Source organism: Xiphophorus couchianus, chromosome 16 (genome assembly GCF_001444195.1).
Source record: "Xiphophorus couchianus chromosome 16, X_couchianus-1.0, whole genome shotgun sequence".
NCBI lineage: Eukaryota > Metazoa > Chordata > Actinopteri > Cyprinodontiformes > Poeciliidae > Xiphophorus > Xiphophorus couchianus.
Window position 1 is genome coordinate 13,137,972 of NC_040243.1, and position 20,139 is coordinate 13,158,110.

The 20,139-nt window shown below is 41.6% G+C and overlaps 1 protein-coding gene and 1 long non-coding RNA gene across 9 annotated transcripts in view; one reads left to right on the forward strand and one right to left on the reverse strand.

Annotated features, from left to right (window-relative positions):
* The window catches only part of cep112 (centrosomal protein 112), a 137,449-nt gene that overhangs the window by 93,512 nt on the left and 23,798 nt on the right, over nt 1-20,139 (forward strand). For 7 of the 8 annotated variants that reach the window (XR_003598669.1, XR_003598668.1, XR_003598670.1 and 4 more), the window contains one exon: nt 17,195-17,284. The exons of the other annotated variant lie outside the window; for it this stretch is intronic. Coding sequence is in view for 4 of the 7 variants with exons in the window: in XM_028042060.1 (XP_027897861.1) it covers nt 17,195-17,284 (90 nt within the window). In the remaining 3 variants the exon portion in view is untranslated. The remainder of the gene's footprint in view (nt 1-17,194; nt 17,285-20,139) is intronic. 8 annotated transcript variants of the gene reach the window in all.
* Nucleotides 8,661-10,759, reverse strand: LOC114159854 (uncharacterized). Its single transcript, XR_003598671.1, has 2 exons — nt 10,252-10,759; nt 8,661-10,158 (listed from the first exon to the last, which is right to left on the reverse strand). It is a non-coding gene; the product is annotated as an uncharacterized LOC114159854 (long non-coding RNA).

Consider the following 20,139-nt stretch of genomic DNA (forward strand, 5'->3'; position numbering starts at 1 on the left):
TGTGTTTTGGCCCATGTAGTAGATGCTGCCTAGATTGTAAAGTGTACTCAACAAGATACATCCTGTTTGGTTGGCAGTTTTAATTGTTGTCTGATTTCAGTAACTGGTGTCCCCACATGTTTTTTTCTCTTCATCTGATAAAGAAAAAGTTTATATGCTGGTTCTTTGATAACATGTTTCAGGTTTTAATGACTATCTTCACAGATAGCCTTTCTACTTATTCATGCATATAGAGTATGAGTGTGCATACGCCATACCTCACTGAACTGAAGCTGACATTAGCCTGCCAAGAGTAAGGTACACACACAAACACCTTGTGTCTTTTCTCTGGCACACCCTATCTTTCCAACTCTGTATCTCCGAACTCTTTCTGTCTCAAACTCTGTTTCTGCACTCACATTCACAAGCACACGCACTCACCTCGCCCTGCCAAAAGGAAGAGGTGGCTGGTGAATAAACAATGGCACTCCACCCATAGTGTCACCCGCCTGGGCTTTGATCAGCACTGCTGTTCCTGCTCCCCACAGCAGTGCTTCCTGTCTTTCTACCTGCTGAATCTTTTCCATGCACGCACGCAAACATATTCACACGCTCCCACCTATAGCCCAGTCTTTGTGGGCCCACATGCAGCCTCCCCAGTTTTCTCCTAACTCAGGTCCTCAAGTCTTTATCTGTCTATGTCTTTCACACAACAGGCCTTTGAGTTAGTGCCCTTTTCTGGGCACTGTTGCATTCTTGAGCATACACCTTCACACAGTCTGTGTCACACACCCACATAGGAAGACAGACTTTTGATCCCAGCACATCCAGCAGCAACTTCTGCAACGAGTCAAAGAGAAGGTCCTGGTCCTCTGGGTGAAATGACAGTAGACACGTTACATAATGCAACAGTGACCATTGTCTCCCTGTGTTTGAGGATGAGAGGGAATATATAAGGTGTGCTGTTGCTTGTGCACTACACAGTGTGGTCTTTGTCAAACTCAGTCGATGTAGTCTTTGTGAACTAGTTGCTGGGCTTTTGTGCATGCGTAATATTAACAGGAGGTCCTGTGCGCACACATTGAGCCACACAAACATGCGCACTTTAGCAGTGGCTAGTTGTAGCAGCTGCAGTTCGTCTGTAGTTGTGTAGTTATATATGCATTAGTTTCTGAGAGGGTTGAAAGGATGACTTTGCCTGTGGGAAGGAATGGCAGCACTGGATCAAGAACAGGTGTGCTGGATCCTCCCTGCTGCAGAGGCAAAGAGCTGCTTCAAACATTTTGTGTACGCAAGCGTTCATTTGTCCGCTCCCCCCACCGTTCCAGTGTGCATCCACGTCCTTCAAAACAACCGCCAGATCTTTGCGTCAACCTTGAGCCGAGCGCTTGTTTACTAAAGTTTCTCAGCCATCTGTGTTTCTGTGGCTTTGTTCTTGTTTTGCTTTTGTGAATGAGCACAAATGTGTGACAGTGTGAATTTATATTTAGTGCTGTTATGCGAACTTCACCATATTAGTGAAGCCTTGTGTGTTTGTATGTCATGGAAAATGTCCTTCATTTAATGTGGACTACAGCAGAAAATGCTAGAGAGGTTAGTGGTTTTGCACATGTTTACCCTGCGTTTGACAGATTTTGTCTACATATATATCATGACCTTGCAAAATATGATATCAAAACAGTACTTTATGTATTATAGAGGATATGAAGATGCATGTGGTTCAATTCATTGTGATGATTTAAGGGCAATAAAGTGACCAGACTGCAGCTCCAAGGTGGAGCCTCCCTCTTTAATAAAAGGTATTAATTAGCATAATTTATTCCCAAGGCAATATTGCAGAAGACATACAATGTTATCTTTCTGTGATCATTAAAACCACATGGCCGGAGCTACTTTGGAAATTTCTTGTGGTTCACAGCAGTTCATCCAGATCTGTAACCTGAACATGTACAGAAACTTTACAATGCTCTTTTGGTGTGTCTTCTTCTAGAATGGACAGAAAAAAAGCATGTTTTGTTTTCGGAAAAAAATCAGTCCAGGGTGCTTTAGAGAAACTGCTCATCAGTTTGCATGTGCAAAAGTTGAGACAGTGAAAGGTGTAAAAGTCAGCTTCTGTGATGGTAAGAAGGTACATCGGAGCCATGTGTTGATATTTTGAAGACACATCACCCAAGGTAATGTCTACTCCCAAGAGGTGCTTGGTTATTTCAGCAGACAACCTCATCCCGCATCACTTACAGGTTCATTGTAGCCTTACAGACACAGAGTACATGTTGTTCAGCTGGGACTGCCTGCAGTACAGATTTGTTGAAAATGTTGGCTGCATCTTGAAAAGTGGAGAGTCAGACACAACAATGACCACCTAACTCCTGAAATATGGTTTTCAATATTCAGGTAACATGCTTTTTTTTTTTTGTGAAACTGCAGCAAATTGATCAAATTTGGCATCTCGAAAAATTGAACACTGTAATGAAAGCAAAATGTGAATACAACAGAGCGATGAACAAACCTAGCGGTGATTAGAATTGGACGATTTTAAACTTGATCTTCCAGATCGACGATCAGCTGTTTGAAAACAAAAATTTGTCATAAATAATTAATACAGTCTTCTCCTGACAAAACCTCTCTTTACTGTGAAAGTCGCTACAAAGAAGAAAAGACTCAAACAAATGAGGTGTGAGAAACTTCTAGAAATTTCTCACACATTTATTGCAGGAAAGATTAACAGGAAGGTGAATGTATTACAGCACCTAACGTTTTCTATCTGTAGTAAAACTTATTGAATTTTATGAAGTTGTGGAAATAGCTTATTAGGTAAGGATCTAACTCCAACTGTAATAACCAGGCTCATCATGCTACGCCACTTCTATATTCATTTTTGTTTATCTGCAGAGCTGCGCAATGTGGCCTCTTTCTCTCTCTGGACTAGATTTTGAAGTATAGAGAACTGAAAACATTTAGTCATGCTCACTTACTTTGAATAATTTAGTTGAACTGATCAATCAGCCAATAGATATTTAATCAGTATCCCTAATCTCAGTCCATTTTTCCCATATGCAAAATTATTCTCTGCAAATGTTTTGCATGTGCGTGCAACTCAACACGTGTGCATTGTATCGTCAGCTGATTGATTACTTTTCCGGCTCTGTGGAGTGTTTGATCCTCATATCAGAGAGGGAGGAAATAAGGGAGGGATTACATTCCAGGACGCTACAAGGGAACGTGGGAAGTGGAACAGCTCATGGAGGCCTTCATCTTCTGGCGAACAAAAAACAGGAATTAGTCACCAACCTGGAGTTTTTAAACATGCAGTTATGTTTGAAACTTGAGCTGAACTTAACAGTTGTTTAGCATTATACCATTTGATAAACAGAATATATTCATAAGTGCCGACACACAAATAAGCAGGAAAACACAACAGGCATATGGCACATATTTTCTAGTTGTTTCCTATTCTCTTTCTACCGTAGCTCGCAGCAGCTGAAAGTTAGAGTACAGAATGTTCCCCCTGTGGGCATAACTCATTTGCAGCATGTCTTCATTAGCGCCGCATTTGTCTCAGCACTTTCATCAGCACTCCCAAAGACGCCTCCGTAGCTGTGCCATGCGTGTGTTTGGCGTTTCGCGGTTCGGGAAGGTTCCAGGTGCCGTCGCAGCGTACCTTCTCACTCGACTCGTGAGCAGGAAAACTGCTGTAAAGCATCAAAGAGCTGCAAAGGCAAGTCAATTCACACCAATATCTGAGTTACATTTCAGAGGGGCTGTCCTGGTCGACTTGCTAAACTACATGTTTTTATTACTACACACAGGCAGACAAGACAGCAAAGCAAAAGCAAAAGTTTCTCTTCTCAAACACCTCATGAGGGAGACCTCTCCTCCTCCTCCTACTCTTTCTCTTCCACCTCCTCCTCCTACTGCTTCTTTCTTCTTTACCTTTCCCCACAATCCTTTGATAAAAGTGCGGATAAAAGAGAGACTGTGCTCATCTCTCTGACCATCCATCTCTCCTTGAGGTTAGCACCTCTTTTATTATTTACTATTAGATCAGTAGCCATATGTGCACACAAAGCCTTGTTCTACTGAAGCTGGTGTCTGTGTGGGCTCTTCAGCTTTGTATATGTATGTCTGTGTGTATCTGCCTCATCCTTTGCTTTTCTGTGTGTGTGTACGTGTGTGTCCTTGGCTGGAGGCGGTGCAATGTGAGGTTTTTGCTGCTGTCTGAAGTCGTCCAGCCTCAGTGTCATTAGAGGATCTCTTTAATCCAGACTTTGGGAGAAACCTCTGACAGCACGCTGCAAATAGAAAGGCCCCCGCCGCACATGAAGAGCAGCTCGGCTCCTAACAAAACAGCAAGTTTAAAGAGGCCCCTGGCCTTTTTTCCTCCTCCCATCGTTCCCTCCCTTCTTTCTTCTTTTGCCGTTTTCTCCTGCCCTCTGTTGCTTTCGATTCACCCTGGGGAAACATGCTTGCCTTATCTGTGCAGGAGGACCACCCAGGAAAGAATGACTCAGGCATTGCTGCGTCTGTGTGCGTGTGTGTGTGCGCACGCCGCACAATAACCATGCACTGATTTGACTGAGCGCGGCGCTCGCATTTTTAGAACTTGTGCTGTTAATATTGATGCGTGCCTATACCTGCATGAATCCCTCTAAGCAGTGTTTGTCAGTGCTTGTGTGCACGTGTGCCCCGCTGCTCCTTTTGAGGTGAAAGTTTGGAATGAAAGAGAGGCTGAGGCCCAATTGTTGATGGAGAGGCAGGGGAGAGAGAAAGAGAGCGAGACCTTCAAGCCTCCCGACTGTGAAACTGCAAGGCAGGAGTACGCCGCTGACCCAACCTCTGCAAGCCAGCCACATGCTTTTTCTCTTTCCCCTTCGTCTCCCGCTATTTTTTTCTCTCCTCAAATTCTTGATGCTTCTCATTTTCACCTTTCTAAACTTTCGTTCCCCTTCTGATTCAGTCACATGTCTCTTTATTTTCCTACGGCTTGTTTTGTAATTTCAGACTTCCATATAACTTTCTCTGCCATGCCTTAATCTGTTTTTCATTCCTGTCACACGTCTTCTGCCTTCGTCCCTTCATAAAGAAAACAATTTACTCCTCTTCCTGGCTTGCTTACAATCATCCTTTTCTCTATGGTTAATAAATGCCAGATTGCTGATCGGCTACTTGTCCAACACACAAGAAGCCGAGTGGCAGTTCACCTGCCACTCTTTACTTCCATATCAAACCAATAATCTTCTAGTAAGTGGGTGGGCTTGGGCTTTATATCATCTTATTTTGCTATTCCCTCTTCACCTTTACAGCACAACACATGCTAGATCAGAAGAGAAAGCTACTTGTTGCCGTTTTCTCCTGCCCTTAGGATATTCATATGTTCTTAGGATGAGTGTATATAAGCTTCTCACCTACACTCAAAGCTAACTTTTAACGCAAAGTCTTGTAAACGTAAACGTTATTATTTGTACCAGTCTACACGCGTCCTTGAGGACTCGATCGAAGGTGTAAAACCAAGAGTGGTTTTATTTGAGCAAAATATCTTGTGAAAAGTTTCACTGTTATCAACATACAGACAATTTTTCCCTTAAAGGCCTACAAGAACAAAGAAACTGAGTTGAGTTTGTGGTGCGAAATCACTCAAAATATGCTGATCCTGTTTCCTTTTGAATTAACAGTTGTATGAACCTGTATGTTTTCACCCCTTATTAGTCTCCAGCAAAATCGAAACTCATGAATTAAACTCATCGAAGCCTTAATTTGTTAACCCACTGTCATGTCGCTTTAGATGTGTGGCAGAGTGATTCTTCTTGATTAAAGTCAAACTCAGGGCAGATGTTTGTGACTTCAGAAATGTGTTGTTTTCCTGTAATGCTGCCTATGTCTATTAAACTCAGTGAGCTGCCTGTTGTTGGCAGTGTGTAACATCATCCCTCCATCCTGTCTGACACCAGTAATGACTAAATAACTCCAAAGCCGCTTTTTTTCTTCTGAGTCACAAAGCGCTGCTGTTGTTCAGCAGAATCGTCCCATATGATACTGCTAATGATGTGAGAAATGTTGAACTTGTGAACTCCGATGTGTTCTGAGCACGTCTTATTCAGATGCCACAAGAAAGCGTACATCACATGTGAAGCCCTCTGTTTAGCCATCCTTCCCAGAAGAAGTGGACCAGACATCCTGCGTCACGGTGCGGGAAATCAGGCGTGGGTTCAGAAAGGGGGGGAGGGTTGATTTTTGTCATCTTCATCGCTTATAAACACTGCCTACAGAATAAATTAGTTTTCTTACACAATTTAACTTTTGCATTGCTCAAAAACAAAACTTATTTCAAGACAATACAGTATTTTAATAAAAACACAGGGGTCTACTCGGGTCAGTTCACCTGCAACTCTGTACTTCCATGTCAAACCAATAATCTTCTAGTAAATGGGTGGACTTGGGCTTTATATCATCTTATTTTGCTATTCCCTCTTCATAAATATATGATGTGGAAAAATTACAATAAGGTCACACCTGCTAGTTGTATTGTTGTATGTTTATTCTAAGTTCCTGTCCCACCAAGATAAGCTATTTGGGTTACATGTACAAGGTTGGACGTTGTTTGTCCTAGCTGCATGGGAACCAGTCGTTTCCCATGCTTTGGATCCGTTATCCCTTTTGTATGAAGGGATAACAACACAGAGACAAAACTTATGTATTGTCTCTGCCTGGCAGAGCTTTCCGTTCTAGACTTGCTTCATTATTGATTGTCCTACAAGCTCTCTGAGTTGTGCTCAATTCATGTGTAACCCATGTTAATTTAACAAATATGAATTATAGCCTGTAGTACACTACATTGTCGATAGGTGGCAGTAAATGGTTTCAAGTAGTCTAAAACTACATTGATATGCCGCAGAATATGGACTAGAATAACCAGAAGAAGAAACTGGAAGAAACGTTTTGTGGTCATTTTATTGACAAAACTCTGTGTTATTTTCAATATTTTTTTATTTGTTTTTTGATGCGAATCTCCGGTGAGTTCTGTGCTATAATTTTCTTCGTTAGCTATCGATTAGCCACAAGCTAATATTTTGCTGTTATGTATTAAAAGTTATATTGTGATTTCATTTTACAGTTCAATGTTGAAAGGAAAAAAAAACAATCGGAGATACTTGTTTATGATTAAGAATGTATGTTTTGTATGAAAATTAGCAATGCTTACGGCTAACTCTGAAAGGCTATTCTGTTAATATTGCGCCTTTTTTTTTCTTCTTGGAATACTGATACTGATGAGGTATCTAGTGACAGTGAGTTATTTATTCCACTGTACGGAATTGAAGAATGCTAGAAAAAGATATGTCAATTCAGTGAATATTATGTTGTGATGTTTTGTTGAGCTAAAAGACAAAATTGGTTATCGCAGCTGTAAATTATTTTATTTACATGGAGTGAAAGATAAACTTTCACTGAAATGACTTAGAATGGTGTATCACAAAATAGTAAAATACATTTCTGCTATATGCAGGTTGTTTTTTTTTGTGTTGAGAGACATCGTGTGAAGAACGGCGAGCCAGGATCCAAAAGAGCAGATTGAGATTTTGTCCACTACAACGTCAAAGAAGAACCTTCTTCTGTTCCACTTGATCGGTGGGATTGCACATACTAACGCTACCCGGGTAGCTACCATATAACATTCAGATCTGAAAACTGAATTGAACTAAAAAAAAAGAAAGGAAAAACTTTTGAACTCGACTGACTTGACTTAGGACTACCAAAAGGAAACATTGACTATTTTGTTCTGTTTCATTATTGTCAAAATGTGTAATAAATGTGTTTTGTTCAACACATTGTTTCCCTCGCTCCTCCTGAGTTGAACCTAGTTCTGATGCGCTATTTAATTGTAAAGATTCATAGTCACCGATTCCTTTGTTACAGGTGCCTTACCAGATAAGTACTAAGTGTTACAAAGTGGCGAGCCCAGCCAGGAGGAGCAGTTGAAAAGGGAAGATACTATGTAATGTGAAGTACTTTTAGGTGTTTTGTTTTGTCAGATGTAAATTACTATCGAAACCATATTTTTGTAAGTCTAAAATACCCCCCAAAAAATGGATCTGGTCCAGTATTATGGGATTGATGTAACGAGAGCCATCAGTGTAAATGGTGTCACTGAAACAGATTCTAACCGTGACATTAGGGCTTCCTTCAGAAAATATGGAGCAGTAGCCAGAATCCTCAGAGTGCAGAACACAGAAGGGGAAGGGGGAGAATCTGTCATTGTAGAGTTTGGCTCACAAACATCCCTGACTAATATTGGGTCACATTTCCCAGGCGAAGTAGAGAATGTTGCCGACCCAGATGTGAAGTGGTATGCAACTTGCCTTAGCATAACTGAATCCGATCAGAATTTGAGCCATGATCTACCTCTGAACGAGTCGAGTGACGACACAGATGACAGTTCTTCTGATCACAGTGCCACTCCTCTAATAAAACGCACAAAGCCCATTCTTGTGCTCAATGAAAACTGCCCTTCTCCTCCACCCCCTAAATCAAACAGTTTTCAGACTGACGTGGCTAAAAAAAGGGTTGAGACAAAACCTCCAAAACTGACCAGCGATGTAACTAACCCACCTGAAATTCAGCGAATTGTGGTGGAACATGTTATAAGGAATGACGCTGCCCCCTCTCAGAGCCAGTCAAAATGGCTACGGCCATTCTCAGGAAGAGTACCAAAACCTCCAGGCGAAGCAGATTATGAAACATGGGGCCTGCATGTTGAGCTACTGTTTAATGATGGCACTTCAGACGATGTGACCCGGAGAAAAATACTGGAAAGTTTGCTCCCCCCAGCATCTGACGTCGTGAAACAACTTGGTTACTCAGCGCACCCAAGAGAATATGTAAAACTGCTTGATGCTGCTTACGGCCTTGTGGAGGATGGTGAGGAAATATTTGCTAAGTTCCTGAGCACAAACCAAAATCCAGGTGAGAAGGCATCTGAATATCTACAGAGGCTACAGGGTCTTTTAAGCACTGCTATTAAAAGAAATGGTGTGAATGCAGCAGATGCAAATCGTCACCTCTTGAAACAATTTAAAAGAGGATGTTGGGATCCCAATTTGATCTTGCAATTAGAAATAAACAAAGAAGCTATGCATGACTTTGCTGAACTCCTGTTGCAGATACGCACCGAAGAAGATAAGCGATCCTCTAAGCTCGACAGAATGCATCGCCATTTTGGGTCTTCCAAGGCAAAGCCCATTGCAAATGTCAACTCACTTCATGACCTGACACCTCCTTGTCCTGAACCCGGTTCTGAAGTTTTACAGACATACATCTCTGAGACTGAGAAGTTGAGGAAACAGGTGGTTGGGTTGCAATTACAGCTCTCCACAAAACCCTCCAAAAAGCAGAAAAAAAAAAACCAGAAGGCTGCTGAAGAAAACCACGAACTGCCAACAGCAGAAAGCCAAGTTCAGCAAGTTGCACGGCAGTTTTCAGAAAGACCTCAGCCTAAAGCTTGGTTCTGTTTTAGGTGTGGCGAAGATGGGCACATAGCAAGGAACTGTGAAAACCCCATTAACAAAGCTGCTGTTGATCAGAAATACAAAGAACTGAAGGCTAAACAATAAGAATGGAAGAGTAAGCACACCAGTCAGTCGTTAAACTGGAACAGGTTCCAGTAATGGGACATACTGGAACCAGAAATATTCCAAAGAGTCCCACCCCCAAAGAACATTGTCAAAATAACTGTCAACATGGTGGGAACCGCCAAGCCCAGCTGCCAGGTGGATTAGTTGGCTCAAGAGCTGCTGTGGATTTATCGATTGGAGAAATAAAGCACACCTGCCTTATTGATTCTGGGTCGCAAGTTACCACCATCTCCAAATCCTTCCAGGAGACTCACTTGTCTTCATATCCCCTCTTCTCCTTGGATAACCTCCTCGAAGTAGAAGGAGCTGCGGGTCAAATTGTTCCTTATCTGGGGTATATTGAGATCGACATCACTTTCCCTCAGAGTTTCACAGGTGAGGAGAAACTGGTCAAAGTCCTAGCTCTAATTGTTCCGGACAACAGAGCCAATTCAGAAATTCCAGTCCTGATTGGAACAAATGCTCTGGATATTTTGTATGAAGACTTCAGTGAGCATATGAATATCCCTGAGGACTGTACTCATGTTCCCCTCATTAGGCAACTTCATGCCATCTACAAGAAAAAGACAAGACAGAAAAACTATGTGAGGTCTGTCAAGACACAAGGAAAAAATAAGATCATCCTCCCAGCAGGAAAAAAACTTACATTAGATGGTCGTGTGAGAAATGTCCCTGCAGAGCAAGGCGCTATACTCTTAGTAGAGCCAGTCAGCCAACGAGGTTTACCAAGCGGTGTGATACTCTGCAGTTACATCATGTCAAGTCCACGACAGACTTCATTTAAAGTCCCCATCCTTCTGAAAAATGAGACTAACCATGACATAGTTGTTCCCGCTCATCAAGTCTTGGCAAAAGTCTCTTTCCCTTTGTCAGTCTCCTCTCCTGTTCCTACCTCTAACAATAAAGGGGAAGAAGAACCTGAAGGACAAATAGGCAGTATTGCCACATGTTGTACTGCTTATGAAGTGACTCAAAGTGAACACATTCAGTTTGACTTTGCTGATTCTCCACTCTCCGAGGAATGGAAAACTAGAATTTCAAATACTCTTAATTCCATCCCTGAAGTTTTTGCCAGAGGAGAACTTGATTTTGGACACACAACTGCAGTGAAACATAAGATTCGACTTTCTGATCCAACACCTTTTAAGCACAGACCACGACCCATTCATCCATCTGATTATGAAGCTGTGCGCCTCCATTTAAAACAACTGTACGACAGCAACATTATCAGGGAGTCTGAAAGCCCATTTGCTTCACCAATTGTGGTCGTGAAGAAAAAAAATGGACAGATCCGCCTTTGTGTGGACTATAGGAAGTTGAACAGCCAAACTATTAAGGATGCCTATGCCCTGCCAAACATAGAAGAGGCATTTGCTACACTCACAGGATCCAAGTGGTTTTCTGTAATGGATTTAAAGTCAGGCTACTACCAAGTGGAAGTTGATGAGGATGATAAACATAAGACTGCCTTTGTCACACCTATGGGTTTTTGGGAGTTCAACAGGATGCCACAAGGAGTGACTAATGCTCCAAGTACATTTCAACGCCTGATGGAGAAATGTATGGCCTCCATGAACCTCAAAGAGGTCTTAGTTTTTTTGGATGATCTCATAGTCTTCTCTGATAGCCTTGAGGAGCATGAGCAAAGACTTTTGAAAGTCTTGAATAGGCTGAAGGAGTTTAGCCTCAAACTGTCTCCAGAGAAATGTCATTTTTTCCAAAAGTCAGTGAGATATTTAGGGCATATAGTGTCAGAAGAGGGAGTACAAACTGACCCTGATAAGATTTCGGCACTCATTACGTGGCCCAAACCCCTCAACATATCTGAGCTAAAATCTTTTCTGGGGTTTACAGGGTACTACTGTAGATTCATTAAGGATTATGCAAAGATTGCAAAACCTCTAAATGACTTAACAGCTGGCGTAGGTCCTGTTAGAAAACCAAAACATAACAGACTAAAGTCAGACTGTGGCTGGAACCGACCCTTTAATGAAAAGTGGACCTCTCTATGTGATGAGGCATTTGACACCCTAATACAAAAGCTAACAACTGCACCAATACTTGGATTTGCTAATCCATGTAAGCCATATATTCTACACACAGATGCTAGTTTACATGGCCTTGGTGCTGCTTTGTATCAAGAAGATGGAGGTCGGTTGAGGGTCATCGCATATGCCAGCAGAGGGCTGTCAAACTGTGAAAGAAGGTACCCCACCCACAAACTAGAGTTTCTAGCATTAAAGTGGGCAATTACTGACAAGTTTGCTGATTATTTACACGGTGTTGACTTCACTGTCATGACGGACAACAACCCGTTGACTTATGTTTTGACATCTGCAAAACTTGATGCAACAGGGCATCGGTGGCTTGCTGCCTTATCCAACTTCACTTTCAACCTTCAGTACCGTGCTGGTAGAAGAAATCAGGATGCTGATGGACTATCAAGGCGTCCACATGTCCTTAAAGAAGTTGATGACAGTGCAGCTGCTGAAGACGAAAGGATTAAGCAGTTCATTGACAAGTTTAGAAGAGATGAAGACATCATATCCTTTCCTGTAGAGGCTGTGCAGGCTGTATGTGAGAAACATCAAGTGAACAGCAACTTACCTGTTACGGTGGAGTGTTTAGCAATTGATGCACATGCAATTCCAGCTGAATTCATTGATGCTGATATCACAGGATCTAGTACTCTTCCAAAGATGTCACAGCAAGACTGGGCAGCAGAGCAGAGAGAAGATTTTGCTATCAGCAGAGTCATAGATCTTGTCAGTACAGGAAAACGTCTCTCCTACAGACTGAGACAGAAAGAAGAAAGGCAAGTCCAGCTAATGCTGAAAGTTCAAGATCAGTTGTCCTTAATTGACAATGTTCTGTACCGGAAGCGCATGTATCAGGGTCAATCCATTTTCCAGCTGGTTCTCCCTGAGAGATACAGACAGACTGCATTTGAAAGTCTCCACAATGATGTTGGTCATTTGGGAATTGAAAGGACTATGGATCTCTTGCAATCCCGGTTCTATTGGCCAAGAATGTGGCTAGATGTTGAACAGAAGATCAGACAGTGTGAAAGATGTGTGCGCCGCAAAGCCAGAGCTGAGAAAACAGCACAGCTTGTTAACATCAAAACAAGCAGGCCACTTGAGCTAGTGTGTATGGACTACCTGTCTCTTGAACCTGATAGTCGAGGGACAAAGAGCATACTAGTAATCACAGACCATTTCACAAAGTTCTCTGTTGCAGTGCCTACTCCTGATCAGAAAGAGAAAACCATAGCAAAAGCTTTGTGGGACAAGTTCATTGTATATTATGGTCTACCAGAACGACTGCATAGTGACCAAGGTCGCAATTTTGAATCAGCGGTCATTAAAAGTCTGTGCCAGATGTTGGGCATAAAAAAGACGAGAACAACCCCATACCACCCACGTGGAAACCCCGTAGAGAGGTTCAACCGCACTCTACTAGGGATGCTGGGGACTCTTCAAGAAGATGACAAGGTCAAATGGCGTGAACATGTGCAGCCATTAGTCCATGCTTACAATTGCACTAAAAACGACACAACTGGGTATTCTCCTTATCAGCTTATGTTCGGGAGGCAGCCCAACCTACCGATCGATGTGGCATTTGGATTAATTCGTCAAGGAAAAGACACAGTCACTCACAATGAATATGTGACGAGACTTAAAGAAACTCTACAAGAAAGTTACAAACTTGCTGTGGAGCACAGTCACAAAACTGCTCAGCGCAATAAGGTCAGATATGACCTCAAAGTTAGAGAGTCCATTTTGGAAGAAGGGGATCGTGTGCTTATACAAAATGTAGGGATCCATGGAAAGCACAAACTTGCTGATAAGTGGAGCCAAGCTATATACAAAATTGTGAAGCATGTCAATGACTCACCTGTGTATGTTGTTGTTCCCCTCAACTCTGATGGTCCTGAGAAAACTCTCCATCGAGACATGCTTTTGCCTTGTGGGTTTCTGTCATCCTCTGTACTGGGAGATTCCTCGTCTCAAGATGATGTGGACAAGCTCAGGTTAGCTCCAATTCAGGGTCCATCATTGTCAGAAGATGGAGAAATACACCTGGCAGATGGTGATGATGGTTCATGTCGTGATTTTTGGCCAGTGATTCACGAAGAAGTCACTTACTCGCCTTTCACTACGGTGCATGAAGTTCCCATCTCCAATAATCAGGGTTCAGCAGACCACAATCCCAAACTTGGCTGCTCGAGTTTGAATCCTTACGCAGATGTTTTCGCACCAGTACAAGCTGAATCAAGGAAAGGGCAAACTCCAGCTGAACCTGTTGGGTTACAACTTGAGGAAACTGCCGCGGATCAAATGAATGACTGTCCTGAGGCTGAAATTCACCCACTTGAAGGAAAGCAGGATTTGGAAGCTAACATTCAACCTGTAAATGACAATCCACATTCTGAGATTGAAGTTCAGAGTAGGGATACAGCACTGGATGTGCAAATGAACACTGAAAAGGTGGATGTGGAGGAAAATGACAATGTTGATGTTGACGATGAAGCAAGAATGCAAAAAATGAACCTTGAAGAGAAAGAGGGAGAGAACGTTATGTCCGAAGTAAGACGATCAGAGAGAAATAGGTTAGAACCAAGCCGATTGATGTACAAGACTCTAGGAAATCCACTATCCCTAGTGATGCATTCTATTCTAAGCAGTCTTGACATGATTGTCACTCAAGCATTAGATTCAGTTACTCCCCCAGTTTTCGGAGATCTGACTGCCATTTGAATAGATTCCTGTCATGCGAGGATGCATGCCATGTCAGGGAGGGAGGGATGTAACCCATGTTAATTTAACAAATATGAATTATAGCCTGTAGTACACTACATTGTCGATAGGTGGCAGTAAATGGTTTCAAGTAGTCTAAAACTACATTGATATGCCGCAGAATATGGACTAGAATAACCAGAAGAAGAAACTGGAAGAAACGTTTTGTGGTCATTTTATTGACAAAACTCTGTGTTATTTTCAATATTTTCAAGAGCTAGTTTTCATCTATGGTTGATTTTTCGATTCTTGTGTAACCGGACCCGGGAGAACTTTGTTTTTGATATTACATTTATTTGTTTTTTGATGCGAATCTCCGGTGAGTTCTGTGCTATAATTTTCTTCGTTAGCTATCGATTAGCCACAAGCTAATATTTTGCTGTTATGTATTAAAAGTTATATTGTGATTTCATTTTACAGTTCAATGTTGAAAGGAAAAAAAAACAATCGGAGATACTTGTTTATGATTAAGAATGTATGTTTTGTATGAAAATTAGCAATGCTTACGGCTAACTCTGAAAGGCTATTCTGTTAATATTGCGCCTTTTTTTTTCTTCTTGGAATACTGATACTGATGAGGTATCTAGTGACAGTGAGTTATTTATTCCACTGTACGGAATTGAAGAATGCTAGAAAAAGATATGTCAATTCAGTGAATATTATGTTGTGATGTTTTGTTGAGCTAAAAGACAAAATTGGTTATCGCAGCTGTAAATTATTTTATTTACATGGAGTGAAAGATAAACTTTCACTGAAATGACTTAGAATGGTGTATCACAAAATAGTAAAATACATTTCTGCTATATGCAGGTTGTTTTTTTTGTGTTGAGAGACATCGTGTGAAGAACGGCGAGCCAGGATCCAAAAGAGCAGATTGAGATTTTGTCCACTACAACGTCAAAGAAGAACCTTCTTCTGTTCCACTTGATCGGTGGGATTGCACATACTAACGCTACCCGGGTAGCTACCATATAACATTCAGATCTGAAAACTGAATTGAACTAAAAAAAAAGAAAGGAAAAACTTTTGAACTCGACTGACTTGACTTAGGACTACCAAAAGGAAACATTGACTATTTTGTTCTGTTTCATTATTGTCAAAATGTGTAATAAATGTGTTTTGTTCAACACATTGTTTCCCTCGCTCCTCCTGAGTTGAACCTAGTTCTGATGCGCTATTTAATTGTAAAGATTCATAGTCACCGATTCCTTTGTTACAGGTGCCTTACCAGATAAGTACTAAGTGTTACACATGAATAAACCTGATTGAGTGATTTTACCTGAACAGTGCTTAGAAATAGTTTTTTTTCCACGACAATATACTTGGAGTTTCATCTATACTTGAGAAATCCTTGAGTGTCCCATGGCAGCCATTCGGGGATGCTTAAACACTTGCTCTCACTGAGCACCGCCTTTTCCATGTTTACTTGGAAAGAGTCAGAGCTTCTTAAAGAGACAGTGACCAGATTTAATTCATCAAACTGTGAAGTCATTTTTCTTTTTAAGTTATGTTTGATAAGTACAGTATTTTTGTAATGACTGAATGTAACATAGTTACTTGTTTGCGATACAAAATGGCACTCTAAGCCTGGAAAATATATAATACTGCCCCTTTAAGATGTTTCTTACCCCAGATCAACATTACAGCTAAACCACTTAAGAGGTCAAGGTTCAGAAAACTAAATAATGATCGAAATTGGGACTGAATGTTTTTCAGGAGCCTCTGTTTTAAATAGGAGCACAATTTCACATTGTAGACATAATGGTTTATTAAGGTAAGAATCGAATCCTGTCATAACTTGATGTTATGGAGGTATAGACTTTATGTTTGCCCCCCAAAAACCTTGTAAAATGAACAATTTGATATCTAGATAAATTGATATATTTTGTCCTTACATCTGACAAATACTGAGTAAATAGGTCAGGGGAATTTTTCCACCAGACTCAGCTCCTGTTTGTTTGACTGCATATAATAACACGCCTGACTAAAGTTTCAGCTGTTTACCTCTCAGTGCATCTCGGAGGTGCTACTCAGATTCTCATTCTTGCCCTAAAGCTTTGTAGTCTGTGTGATTTATGTCAGTTGAGTGGGCCGCAGATCAGGTGGTCATGCCTATCACCTGGACTGTGTTTCCTCCTGCTCAGAGAGTCAACAAGCCAACACCTGGCTCACTCACTCAGCTCCGGTGGGGGTGACGCCTCGGATATTGATTGTTGCCAGAGCCTCACACACTTGACGGAGGTCTGTGTTTGTGTGGAAGTGTAAACTCTCTGCTGTGCTGTTCTGCATGCGTTCACACCTGCGTCACTCCCTCCGTTTTCCATGCAGACTACCGGTAATCAAAGATGAAGTGTGCTGAAAAGATCTGGTTCGGTGTTGCACTCAGAAACCACTCCTTAATATCAGAGCTGACCTGTTTGAAAATGCGCTCTGAGCTTGTTTTTATTTTGTCAAAATCTTCTACGTATGACAATCTGACCATTTTCTGTGCGAAGCATTTTATCCCATGCTCCTACTTTGTGGAAAAAGTTCTTCCGTGATTGATGTCACGGCTTTCTCACTTCACATGCAAAAACAGAAATTCTGCATCCCCTGTTCCTGCTCTGGTTTTCTGTCTCATCTGCATATTTTGTGATTCTCTTGTGGCCTCTCATTTAGCTGCATCGTGCCTTCTCCTCTCAGCTCAAATCAAACTGTCTACCAGTTTGCGTCACTTACATGTTAAACCAGGCAGAACTGTTTATCGGTTTGCGTCTGTCAGCCGACTTGAACGCCCCTTATTGTCCCCAGGCTCTGCAGGAAAAGCTGGAGACTCTGCGGAGACAGCTGCACAGTGCCGAGAAGAAGCTGCTCAACAAGGAGCTGGAGACAGAAGAGAGGGTAATGAACTTGTTTGTCCTTTTCCCTCAATCTCTTCTTTCCCATTGTTTTCTGCTGCACAATTTGCAGCTTCCTGTCATCATTGCATCACTTTTTTTTCCAACTTCACCTTCAGCCTTTTGCATCACAACCATTATGTTCTTCTTGATCATGCCTTCGTGAAATCCTGTCCCACAACACCTACTTTTGCTGCTTTATCACTTCATGTTGCAATCTCCTCCTTTCTGATTTACTATTCTGACTCAGTCCTCCTCCAGGGGGTTGCAAAATAAACACAAAATGTTCTTGGCCTCCTTTCCTCCTCTGCCCCCTTCCACCTACCGTCTCTCCTTCTCCTGTTCAGAGTCAGTGATATGCTCCCTTGCACATTTCCCAAATTCCTTGAGATCTGGCCTCCAGAGTCAGCGCCTAGGGCCACCGCTGCCTGTGTTCAAAAGGGAAGCTCTGGTGCGCACACACACGCGCACACACCCCGTGGCTGTGGAGAATGCCCTGTAATCAGACTATGTTTTGACCTTGACACACACAGAGAAGAAAGAACTAATGACTGTGCTCACGCAGGAGGTTGGTCTTTGTACCGCGGTATGTACACCAAAGGCATTCGTTCTCCTGTGTTCCGTCTGATCCGCCCACTGACCCTTGCACACACTTCACACACTCGTCACACGTCTCCCCGTCGGGCCGTCATAAATTGAGTCGATGGGGGTCACCGGTTTTCAGGAGCCACTTGTCACTGATCCACACCTTGCTGCGCTGCAGGGGATTCTGCTTGCTCTTTATTGCAAGGTGGTCTTATTTTAATTAAATTATTGCATACAGTGCCTCGCAAAGCAATTAGTACCTTCTTTTAAACTTTTTAAAACAGTGTAATCTAGTATAATTTCATACAATTTTATGTGACACACAAGGTAGTGCGTTATGAATAAGAAATTCACATTATTTTTAACATATTTCACATGCAATGGGCTTAAGATGTTCTTTAACTCATCCTTTTTTTGTTAATCTGATTGTTTTTTATTATTGTTATTGGAGAGAAATTAAACAAAATCAGCCATATTGGACCAAGCCTGAAATGATGAAGTATGATTAAGTTCTGTAAGTTCTTTTCAGCCTATCACAAATCCAGATTGCAGTCTAAAGAGTTGTTTTTTAATTTTTTTAAAGGAACAGTAATATGTGTTTTCCAGCCATATAGAAGGGTTTTATAGCACAATCATGGACTTTCAATTGTTATAAAAATGCTGCATATGTCACTTAAAAGGAATTTGACTTTTGCTTTTTCCAATACTCTGTCTTCAGGAAGTCAACACAACATCAATAAATCAATCAGGTTTATTGTTCTTGCACATTTCAGCAACCTTGTCTCTCTATTAACTTTTTAATACATTTGTATCAACATTGCACTGAGAAGTAGCTCATATAATGAGCTCAGCGGATTTGCAGTTCCACCAGGTGTTTGCTAATTGCTACTGGCTAGTCTGAAGGAACTGAGTGAGGGAGTTGTGGGTGATGTCTGCTCTGTAAGGTGGAAACTCTGATACTGCAGCTCCAAGGAGGAGCTGCGCCTCAAAGGCGGGGCTTGGTCCACCCAGGCATTTAACAGAGCTGAATGGTTGCCATGGGAGATTAAAGGTTTTCTCAAACATGTCTGAAATAATCAAGGTAACACTCCAGGTATGTTTTTGATGAGGGAATAACATTATAACATCAATATAAAAAAAGTTGACTCAAAAAAGTCGACTTTACATAATACTGCCCCTTCAACAAATTGAGTCGGGTAAAATACAGGAGACGGGAATTTCTTGTTTTTCTTTCATTTTGGTGCTAACACCTGTATGTTAAAAGCATGTTGAAGCAGAGGAAGAGTAAACAACACGATGAATATGACAAAGCCTTTTGGTTCCCATTTTAGGTTCTCAGCAGCTCATGATTCACAGACTTGAACACGTTGAACAGATTTTCTCCCCCTGACATTCTGCTAAGAGATAAATGGAGAAAAGGCTTTGAGCAAGCACGTCTGAATCACATTGCTTGGTGTGTGTTTGGTGCTAATCTCTCTTACTGTATATGTTTCTCAGTTGGTAGTTGTGCCCTCTGCGGTTCATGCACATTAATAGTTGAGGCCACACCGATTCGCCTTTTCCTCCTCACTCACATGTTGCTCTTGTTTATCTGCCAAGATGTTTCTTGTATCTTTTGTAATCCGATCTCTCACATGCTGAAGCAGCTTTCCTGCCCAGACTTCACACAGATGTTGCTGGCCGCGCACTCACAGGGGCCCTCGCCTCCAAAACGGCATCTCATCAGCTCAATGCGTGGTTCTGCTCTCCTTCAAGATGGTGGCCTGTAGAGAGCAGCTCTTCCTATGAATGACAGGCTAGACACAGCAAACTGTAAAAGTTTAGCACTGGTTTCCACCACATTTGCTTACTTTGATTAAACCCCTGAACTGTCACCCTTAAAGTATTTACATGTAAGTCAATGGGTTCATGAGGTCATCATGACAATTAGGTGGTTGAAAATGTAAAGTCATGTAGTTTTTAGTAAATATACAAATAATTGACTATCACATCACTTGCCATCAGTTAGTTTCTAGCTACAGTCTGGAAAGGTCTGGATTTGGATATTTTCTTCTCTGTTCTGTTGTCTTAGTGTTGCCTTCTTCCTTCCCTTCTTCCTTCCCTCACATGTCTCAAAGCTTCACAATCTATTTCCTTTGTTCCTTCTTTTTCTTTTTCTCCTTTTCTTGCTTGTGTCCTGTCCTCTTTCTTTCCTTTATTGTATCCTAACCTCCTTCAATCTGTTCTTTGTTCCTTCATTTCTTGTGTCCTTTTTTATGCCCTTTCTTTTTTTCT